The sequence below is a fragment of the Crassostrea angulata genome, chromosome 3 (genome assembly GCF_025612915.1).
Source record: "Crassostrea angulata isolate pt1a10 chromosome 3, ASM2561291v2, whole genome shotgun sequence".
NCBI lineage: Eukaryota > Metazoa > Mollusca > Bivalvia > Ostreida > Ostreidae > Magallana > Magallana angulata.
In genome coordinates, this window is record NC_069113.1 from 15373647 (window position 1) to 15384730 (window position 11084).

General features: G+C 31.9%; 2 protein-coding genes across 2 annotated transcripts; both read left to right on the forward strand.

Moving 5' to 3' along the window:
* Positions 1–360: 360 nt before the first annotated feature.
* Positions 361–2467, forward strand: LOC128175745 (uncharacterized). The gene is made up of 4 exons (XM_052841583.1): positions 361–604; positions 914–1029; positions 1861–2026; positions 2160–2467. Exons 1-4 carry the CDS (start codon positions 361–363, stop codon positions 2465–2467), a joined length of 834 nt encoding a protein of 277 aa, XP_052697543.1.
* On the forward strand, positions 2376–5133 carry LOC128178407 (uncharacterized). The gene is made up of 4 exons (XM_052845548.1): positions 2376–2443; positions 2784–2979; positions 3250–3593; positions 3785–5133. The coding sequence occupies exons 2-4, from the start codon at positions 2802–2804 to the stop codon at positions 4445–4447; spliced, it is 1185 nt and encodes a 394-aa protein (XP_052701508.1). The 5' UTR covers positions 2376–2443; positions 2784–2801; the 3' UTR covers positions 4448–5133.
* The last annotated feature ends 5951 nt before the right edge of the window (positions 5134–11084 follow it).

The window sequence follows — 11084 nt, forward strand, 5'->3', positions numbered from 1 at the left end:
AGTGGTATGTTACCATTTAAACAAGTTTAAACTTTTATTAATATATATACTTATTAGAATACAGTTACCGGCCAAACATGCCTGTGAAAAAAATGTGACTACTTGTTTGCGGGGATTAAAGAGGTCATTTCCCCCCCCCCCCCAAAAAAAAAATGATGGGGATAATAATTGGTTTACAGTAATTAAACAATAAAACATGTGCAATTGTAATTTTTGCAATTTCATTTATGCATGAACTCATAATACTTTAAATTGTGTAATTAAATATTGATATTACATGTGTAGCAGAGCAAAAAGTGCAAGACCTAACTAGTATATATAACTTATATTAAACAGGTTTCCTCTGTTGGTACTAAAGAGATGAGACTAGAGGATGGCAGCATTGTGTCCATTCCAGAGGTGGTCAGAACAGTCTGGCACTCAACTTTGATCAAACTCTATCTGGCATATTGTGAGGAGACAGAGTTTATTCCTCTGTCTAGGTCTACATTGTTCCATATTCTTCAAGTTTGTCCTGCTTCAAGGCGCACAAATCTGAAGGGTCTGGACAATATAACAGCAGATGGAGAGAGCTCATATGATGTGATTCTATCAGTAGTTGCAGGTTTGTAAAGTTTATTTTTCATGAAAGACAATACGTGTATATAGATTAAATTGCTAAATTCTCCTCAGCTCCCTGTAGAATTTATACCATAGTTCTTTGATATTGACTTTTTACACTTATGGTATGTGATGGAAATGTCACCAATCAAGGGAATGCTAAATTAATGCACATGTATCTGTACCAAATTCTCATAACCAAAAGCGTGTTTCAAACAGTAAAGACATTCATATCCTCTACTCTTACGGTGATTATCGGTAATATAATTACATTACAACATGTATTATGACTTCATTATGTACTGTATTGTAGATGTGGAAAAGTACATAACAGATGGATTATTGCTAATGGAACTGAAGGAATGCAAAGAATCCTTGGCATCCAGTAGAATTTATATGAAAACAGATTTTAAAATGCATTTGAAACAGGTATTTAATTGCAATGTATTAAAGCTGCTTGGTCCGATTTTTTTGTAATTACAGTATCAAATTGTTTTCCATACAAATCATTTATCTTAGAAAGTTATGGACTTTCTCCTATTTACACCAGCAGAATCAGTCTCCTTTCAAAGTTAGAAATATTCAAAGTAAATAAAAATAATTTCTCTTTGGGCAAACGAAAAAACAAACCAAAATGCATCACGGGAATGTTTAGAAAAGGAAACCGCTTGGTTTCGTCCCCCGAATGATTGGGGTTATTCAACCCGCATGCTATGCATCGATTGTAAAGAATGCAGACTTTGGAAATATTAGCGAACAAAACGTACACATGTTTATTTGTAATTTGTCTGATCATTTCGACCTTTATTTAAAGCGATGTCAAAGTCGAAATACAACCATGCCCGTCTCGTCGTCCAGGGGTGAAATTTAACATGAGGCGAAATAACGCGGTACCTTTTAATGTCGTTTGTTTTGTTAGCAAATTTTGTACGTATTTTTCTTCATTGAAATTTGGCATAACTGACGGGTAAAACTACTGCAGTGTCTATTATTATACATATACTAAGCAGAGCCATCGTTTAAAAGCGTGCATAAAACTTGATATAAAATCGGACCAAGCAGCTTTAAAATAAATGTTTTATTGCTGTCATATTCAATATGACTGGTACACTTTATCAATGTAAAATTAAGTGGCAAGTTTAAATGGGACTTTTTTAAATAAAATATAATATCAGATTTGATCCATTTTTGTTATTCATAATGGACTTGCTTTACTGAGGTAATTTAATTAAATCAATTATTTTTTCTCTTTCAATGCAGACTGACCACTGCAGTGATCATTGCATTAACCATGCTCTAAGTGATCCGCTTGACATTCAGTTCCAGCAAGCATGTACTGACCACCAACATAATGTTGGTTGCGACCGCTGCCAATTACTTCCAAAAGCAGTTTTAAATTTGAAGGAAATCCTGAGCAATCTCGCAGGTAATTTGCTATTAATGAATAATTCTTATCAATTTGATAAGATTTGAAAGTGAAACATGGCACTGAGTGTATACTAAAAATATTGATTTTTTTTCAATTAAGTTTGATTTTAAAATAATGATTAATTTGACAGATCTTTCCCCCAACACCAGAGAAGAATTGTTTATGGATATTGATGCAGCGGTAACAAAGATTCTTCAATGGAAAAGCCACATAATTAGAACTATCAATCAGGATACTGCTAGGACACACACACTGAAAGATCTCCAGCCTGGTGATATTCTTATTATTATGGACTGGGCCATGACATTCTTACCAATTACATTTAGAGAAAAACAGAGCGACTGGTATGGCCAGAAGGGCATAAATTGGCATGTGTCTGTGTGCATTTACAAGGATGAAAACTCAAATTTAAAGGTGAGATTAGTGAGAACAATTTAATGTGGTAATTCTATGGCTATAGGATCTCTCATAATTTTTGATGGATTAAATGATATTGTTTGACAATAAGTTGTATTTTTACTTTCCAAGCAGCCTTGCCAATGGGTTAATAAGCATGCACACACAATCAGTTCAATCTGAATAAAAGTCATGTACAATGTACATTTGCAAATCAATATAAAATGACTTACAATGTAGTGATGCATTATGAAATCATCCATGCAGCATAAAAATACACATTGTTATATAAAGAATTTTAGGTCTACTTAATCTTTTAATGCATTACAAACTCATGTTAAGTTTTTTTGTTTTTTAGCATAGAACATTCGCTCACATGTTGGATGGAGTGCGTCAAGACTGGTTAGCGGTTGCCTGTCTTTTGGAAGACACACTTCATCATGTGAAACTGCAACTTCCCAGTACAACAAGGGCATTTATTCGGAGTGATAATGCCGGGTGCTACCATTGCGGCAATCTATGGCTTGCCATACCAGGCATCAGTAGGCGCACTGGTAAATAATTTTTATTTATCCTCCAAGTCATATATTAAAAATATATATGCATTGGTAACCTAATAACTGACACAGCAAATGGATTAAGTATAGTAAATGCTTTGTAGATGAATTAATTTTATGAGTAAGACAGGCAGAGAGAGAGAGAGAGAGAGAGAGAGAGAGAGAGAGAGAGAGATACCTTTATTGAAGCAAGGCATCATGCAGTCAAAAGTTTACGTTCTTTACCATGAATACTATATATTTATATATATATATAATTCATTTCAGGAGTGTTCATAGACCGCTACGATTACAGTGAGGCCCAAAGTGGGAAGTCCTATTGTGATGCTAAAATAGCCCACATGAGAGGGAAGTTTAGCAAAGTTGTCGCATCAGGATATAACATCCTTACAGCAGCCAACATGAAGTCTGCCATAGACCTGTATGAAGGAACAACTGGATGTCAAGCAGCACATGTTAAGCTCCAGGGATTTCCTCCTTCTACAGCTAAGTGCCCAATAAAGGGCATAACCAAGATTTCAAATGTCAAGTTTGAACCAAAGCATCTAACAACTTGGAGGGCCTTCAATATTGGCATAGGCAAGCAGTTGCCTATTGAACATGAAAACAATGTAAGTGTAACAATGTATGTGCAGCACTAAGCACACAGATTGTTTTATTACAGTACACTGAAATGTTTATAATGACATCAAGCTTTAGAAGTCAAACCAGTTCAACTACTCTTACAGTTTTAATTAATGCAATTCAAACATTAAGGAAATCTTTCAAATACATGACTAACCACTGCATGTTTTAATTATAGGACCTGGCAGAATTAGAAATTATATCTGATTTTGTTTTGAAATCTGGATCAGTTGGGCACATTCAAAACCCCAAAGAGAGCAATGATGTTGTTGATTCTTCAGATGATCTTGCTTTTAATTGTCCTGAAGCAGGATGTACCCAGATCTTCACAAGATACAGCGACATGCAAAACCATTGCTTAATTGGTAATCACACTTACCAGCTCCAAGCAAGGTCATCTTATGATGATATAAAAATGAGATGGATGGATGCATGTTGTACACTATCAGAAGATACTCTGAAATACTCTAAAACTGGAGAAGGGGTCACTGAGCAAGTGTGTGTGCAGTCTGATATGGGTTGGGCTTTGAAAAAAGAGAGAAAAAGTGCTAGATTCTCAGATGACTTGAAATCATATCTTAGTGATATATTCTTGCAAGGAGAAAGTAGTGGAGCAAAGGTACATCCATCAGTTGTCGCTAAAAACATGAGAGTTGCTAAAAATGAAAATGGAGAAAAAAGATTCAGTGCAAACCAATATCTGGCTGTTGGTCAAATCTCATCTTTTTTTTCAAGACTTTCTGCATTGAAAAAAACATCCTCCACAGATATCAGTGATGATGATTTGGATGCAGTTCTTTTGAACATTGCTAAGGCCGAAACAGCTGCAGAATTTCAGTAGGATGGACATAATTGACTGAGATAGAAACATTACTCATTTTGTGACAAGGACTGAAATTGTTTGATACATACATGTATATAACTTATGCAAAGTGTTTTTATTGTGACAATATCTGTAGATTTTAAAAGAAAGCTGGGTGGTTAACACATTACTCATCAGCTCTTAGTAACCTTTAATTTTTAGATATGACGTGCTAAGCTAAAGAAAATCATTAAATTTCAGCTGGTGAACGTCAGTATTTTTTTTATATCTTTATAAAGAGCTCTGCCCTTTAAGAATACCAGTGAATACTATCTTACAATGACCTCAACCGTCCAGCCCTGTTAATTCATTCTTGTTTTATGATAACATGGTATCATTTCAATTGAATTGATGAAGTGTGTAATGGGATGAGGGGTGAGCAAAACTCCATTTTTAACGAATAATCTACATGAACAGTCTCTTCAGATATTATGTACGATAATAAGTACAATTATTGTCTGATAATGATTGCATCGGTTGAGCAATACACCACTGGGTAGTAATTTAAATACAATGTACATGTAAAATTAATACATAATTGATACTTTGACCAAAAACCATGCTGATATGTTGAACCCCATGTATTTTCATATGAATATCATCCTCATAGTTCCTACTTGCTGAAATTCTCCTGAAGAACAATTAAATATGGAAGCTCAATTTAATTTGTTTTTCATATTTTCTTTAATAGGATTAAATAGCTCAATCACAGGTATAATAATATAATTAAATTCATGTCAAACAAAAAATGTACATAGGTTATTAAAAAAAATACTGTGCCTAATGGATTAGATAAGTTTTTCTCCTTAATTGCAAATTATTTCAAGAAATATATAAAAATGAACTGAAAATCTTGTAAGACAATTGCTCTGCAGGATTTAGTGATCGATGTGTTCAAAATTTTAATATTTGGCTCATGATTGAAAGCGCCCAAATGTAAGGTATTGAACAGATATTACATTCTTACCATCACCTGCACATCAATTACCTATTGGTCTATTCAGGTGTGCTAAGTTAAACAAATTGTTCAAATGTCAAAAAACAGACAGTAAATGGTCTGACAAACCACTGGTAGTTAAAGAAAATGAAAAAAGGGCAATTTAGCAAAATTCACATTTTCGCGATTCTATTATATCATGATATTAGAGGTATTGTGACATAGTATTGATACATTTCCCTAAGAAAATATTATGCATAGTTTAAAACAAATGACCTTGAACTTGCCTAAATGACCCTGGGTCAAGATGATGACACACATTCAGATCTTTTGCAATCTTTGACAAATTGTATGAAGTGAAAACTCCCCCAGTTTCTATTCACTGGACACAAATAATGCACTTTTTCTTCAAGTGACCTTGAACTTATCTAAATGACCTTGAGTCAAGGTATTGTCACATCTCGGGCCATCAACAGTTTTTGTGTGATATAGAAATTCCTAATCATCATGTTACTCCAAAAGAAATATATGGATCAGACACTTTTTATTTAAGTGACCTTGAACTTGTCCACATGACCTTGGGTCAAGGACACAACACAACCTTGTTTCCTACAAATATTATAATTGGTGGAAAAAAAAATCTTTTCATAACATTTATCTGATTTATGCAGTAACACTTCTAAAAATTGTGTTCTTAGAGGGATTTGTTTGTATTTTCAGTATAAAAACAACCATTTTTTGTTGCCTAGCAACGGGCATATAAAAGAAAGAGCCCATGGAAATAAAAGTGGATATAATTATTTCATCTCCTATATATTCATTTTGAATATACTTACCATGCATATTTATCTGACTTTTTTTGCTTTACTAATTTAAAATTGACTAAAAACTGCTTAAAACGCTGATTCAGCAAAATTTGAAAATGACCTATCTTTTGAGGATCGGTAGAAATAAATTCCTTTATCTATTTAATCTATTTTGGTGATGATTATAGTATATAATATAATGTCTTTAAGATATCAGATTTTGTTTAATCAAATTGATTCTTAAAGATTAAATTTTAACATCTGAAATGGTGATAGTATACCAAAACCATAGAGCAAATTCAGCTCCGTTGCTAAGGGAACTATCTTTAACTGATTTCCATAGTAACGTTTCATGAATTTAATTTTTATTTTACATACAATATATTTGGACCATAAAAAACCAGTATGTGAAATATCATCATAATCTGAGAACCTACATGTATCACCTTTTGTCTGAATTTAATATGGACTGGTACTTAATTGTTGATTTAAGGTAATTATCCATACGTCACAAAACAACGTCTGACGTAATTCACGCGTTATTACGTCTTGTCCGTGCCCGATCTAATTGAGAGCTAGCGTTAAAAGGTGTAATTTAACGAGGCCGGGTCTAATTTGTTCTGAAATCAAGCTGACCTAGAAATTGATTCAAAACAAAGCTATTCAAAATACTGACAACTGCAATCAATTAGGCCTATTAATCAGCGAAATGAAAACTTGACTGGGTTGTGTCGATTGCGTACTCGTTTTGAAAATATAGACCTCTTACTGTTTTCCTGCATAAACATCAATGCATTATAAGGTTGAATTTAATCCAAATATTTGAACATTAATCCCCGAAAGTCCATAAACACCCAAAATGAAATCCTGACCGAGATCTATTCCAGTGCATAAGGGAGATAAATACACAAGGGAAAATAATTTGAATGATATCATCTTTATCCTTTTCGCTTAGCAACGAGCATATATATATATATATTCCACACAAAAAATGTTTTTAGAATTAAAACCATACACTGAAGAAAAGTTATTTCATTTTAAGAACAGTCTTTAAACCAGTTAAAAAAAGGTTGAATAGAGGTTTGTCTTAAAAGCATATCAGGTAGTTAGCATTATCCACGCGTGTGACTGCAATTTCTAAATACCGATCTCGATCCATTATACTTAAAGATTCCAAAAGAAACCATCTTTTGCGATTTAAATAATACAGATTAATCAACAGTTTGTTTAAATCATGTTTTCTATTTAACAATAAACTAAACATATTTTTTTAGAGTGATGAAATAATAAACCTATGCACAATTTTATTTTTACGGATCTTTTTTCAAAATATATATTTTAATGTTTTTTACCAAAAATACGCCCATTGTGATCCTGAAAAGGCCGGTCCTTTGGGTAATTTTATTTCCAATTGATTAAGGACGTTAGGGGGTAAATAATATTAATATTTCAGAGAATTCTGTACGTAAAAAAAATTACAAGAGCTTAAATTCGCTTTGAAAATTTAAATCATTTTATCTCATTTGTTAGCAGATTTATCTATATTTTAATAAATAAGCAAGTGAACAAAAAATTATTTGTTTTGAAATGATAATTCCTTCATTTTACATAGGATACAAGTCAAAAAATTATTTTGTGAAAGTAAAATTTCAGGCTTAGGCTTAGATTCATTATGTTTGAAAAAAGCGCCGTTTTCCGCAATCGGTTCTATTTTTAGCCACGGCCATAGCTTTAATGATACCGATGGACCAGCCAACTGAGTAAAATTTGATAAGAACATATGCTCATATACATGTTTGAAAAATATGAAAAATATCTGTACGCATTTTATTTATCAAGTGGGGTATGGGCCTTTACCTTAAGTTGCATTTGATTTTTATTTATATATATATATATATATATATATATATATATATATATATATATATATATATATATATATATATATATATATATATATATATATATATATATATATATATATATATAATATGTTATAGGAAACACCAGGACATATGCACATGGATATTAAGATTAAATAAATTACATTAGAATGTATGTGAGAGTAGCATTATATATATTTTATATGAAAAGGACACTTTATTAAATGAATCGACGAGTACTCGACTATCGCTCGACTAAAACCCCCAATTATTCGTCTAGTTTAACCGAGGTAATTTGGCATAGGAAATTACCAATGGATACGCAGATAATAATACAATGTCCATGTACATGTACTTAGTACATGTAAATACATTATCGCCAAGGTACACATGTAGTTCCAAACAAACAAACAAACAAACAAATCCCAAAACGGCATAATTAAGCAATAAAATGCTTTGCTTTATGATTCATTACATGCAAAAAGGACATTGTTTAATGAAATAATTTCTAATGCATCAGTTGATGCAAAAGTACTTGAACCATTTATTGAACCCCTCTCTATGTATTTCTTTGTTGGCTGATATTATTATTAGTGGCAAACTTCAAATTACATTATTCAAAGCGGATAGTCTTGCCTAGACAAGTCACTGGACTGGACTGCAATTGAAATTGTATCATTAGTGGACGGCTAGATAGTTTATTAATGATATAATTATATATCATTAATGGTCAGAAGTCTGACCACTAACTCAACTTTACATCATTAGTGACACTGTATCATTGTACATTGCATCAAAAGGATTCTGTAGAATTTTGAATCATTCAATACTTATTCGTTTGATGATATATCGGAGCTTCTGATTGGTTGAGAAAATTCTTTGATACCTGCATCAATAAAATTTTGGCCGGTGATCTACTTTTCTCATCTGCTCTTATTTAACACTATTTATAGAACGGGAATTTCCAAAAAAAACACTGTCAACAAATTGTGAAGTTAATGTGTCTGTTTAATTATCAGCAAACAAAATACAACTTTATAAATATAAAAAATGAAAAGTTCAAATATAGACAATACACATTATTTAATTCACTAAATAGAAATTTAAGCGTCTTCTCACGATTTCGTCTGCTTGAGATCAATCAACATTTACTGCGGGACTGGTTGTTCCTTTTCCAGGAATTATTATAACGAACATATAGGCCTAAGCACTTTCACGGTTAGACTGCTGTTCATAGTAACGATGAGTTTTAAATTTGCACACGTACATAACCGGTCATCAGAATAAGCATCGTAAAGCAAAGCTATGAGTAGTGCATCAAAGTTCTCTTTCGGCGCATTCCATGGCCAATCGACAGATATCCAGTTAAGTACATCACTGGCTATCTAGGTACCACAACGTTTACATAAGTTGCTTATACATACCATTCTTTGTCGACATATCAACTATTTTCGTCCACGATCGCCTCTCCTTGCATGGTTATGCCCAGATGCATATTCTAGCGATCTCACGTGAAAACCAGTTTTAACTTATCTTGCTGCAAATTGAATAACATCACAAGCTATCGCATGTATTTTCTATTCGTTTTCAATTCAGCCGGTTCAGATTTTAATTAACTCACTATTTGTGTTTAATCCATTAAATTCAGCTCAATAGCTCTGCATCATCTGAAGGCGCAACCATTTTAGATATTGTTGCTGTTGTTGTTTTGTATTCATATGCGCCCCTTCATTTAAATTATTTATATTTTTGATCAATGACACTTCACATTCTATAATTTTAAATTGTTTTATTAAATGATAATGCGGAGTGCTTTGATAAAAAAAAAATTCTGGTCAATTTTTTCTTTGATACGTCGATCAATGGAAAAATTATTACTCTCATTTCATAAATCAAATCAATATATATTTATTCATTGATCTCACTCTCGATCCCAAAAAAAATATAAATAGACGATACAAGTGCATTGCATTTATATATATATATATATATATATATATATATATATATATATATATATATATATATATATATATATATATATATATGATCAGTAGTTTACGACAGCATTTCAATGAAATCAGTTTACATGAAATAAAATTTCCAGTAATTCACGTTAAAATTAGATAATTTAAATAGATACAAAATCGTAAATATTTGAATAATCAAATTTTAAGCATCTACAAATACTTAAATGTACATTCAACAAGTGTAATTCCCCCTATTTTCCACGGAAACTTATACTCTATAGGAGAAATATACACGTCCCTTTCTCATGCTGATGTCAGACTCAAATTCCTATTGAAGAAGATTTTGATATTTCTTTTATCTAACGTACTGATGTACATTAACAAAAACTTTAATTATATTTTCTTGCTTTTTACGATCAAGTAATCAATTTGCTAAAAAAAAAGGTGTAGATATAAATAATAAAACGCCTTTTTGGTGTTTCATGCGGGATATAAAGATAGCAATCAACGCAGCAATTTTTTTTTTTATATAACCTGTCTACGCATGTTATGTATTCTTTCTGCAGTATCCCATATGAATCACCAAAGAAAAAATTTCATTGTTTAGATATAGACAAAGTTGATTTTTTATATAAGATATATTTAAAAACAATTTTATAGCATTACATATATGACATTATATAAACAGTGCCTGTAGGACGGTAAGCAAAAAGGCACTATTTTTTTTATACTGAATGTCTTGATTTTAAAGAATACTTCACTGCTTCTCTATAGGAATGACTTGATTCTACGGCAAACAGTACACGCATAATTTACACTCGTGTAACAATTCGTTTTATTATACTTTCATGTTAAATACTGAAATCTGATTGGTTTAGACGCAGTTGGTAATCCGTTCTATTATCCTTAAAAAACTTCTATGACGTCACCCATTGTTTATTTTTACTATTCAACCAACAGTCGTTGGATATATAAATATCCAACTTATGGGCAGTTGGATATTTTTAATATCCAACCGCC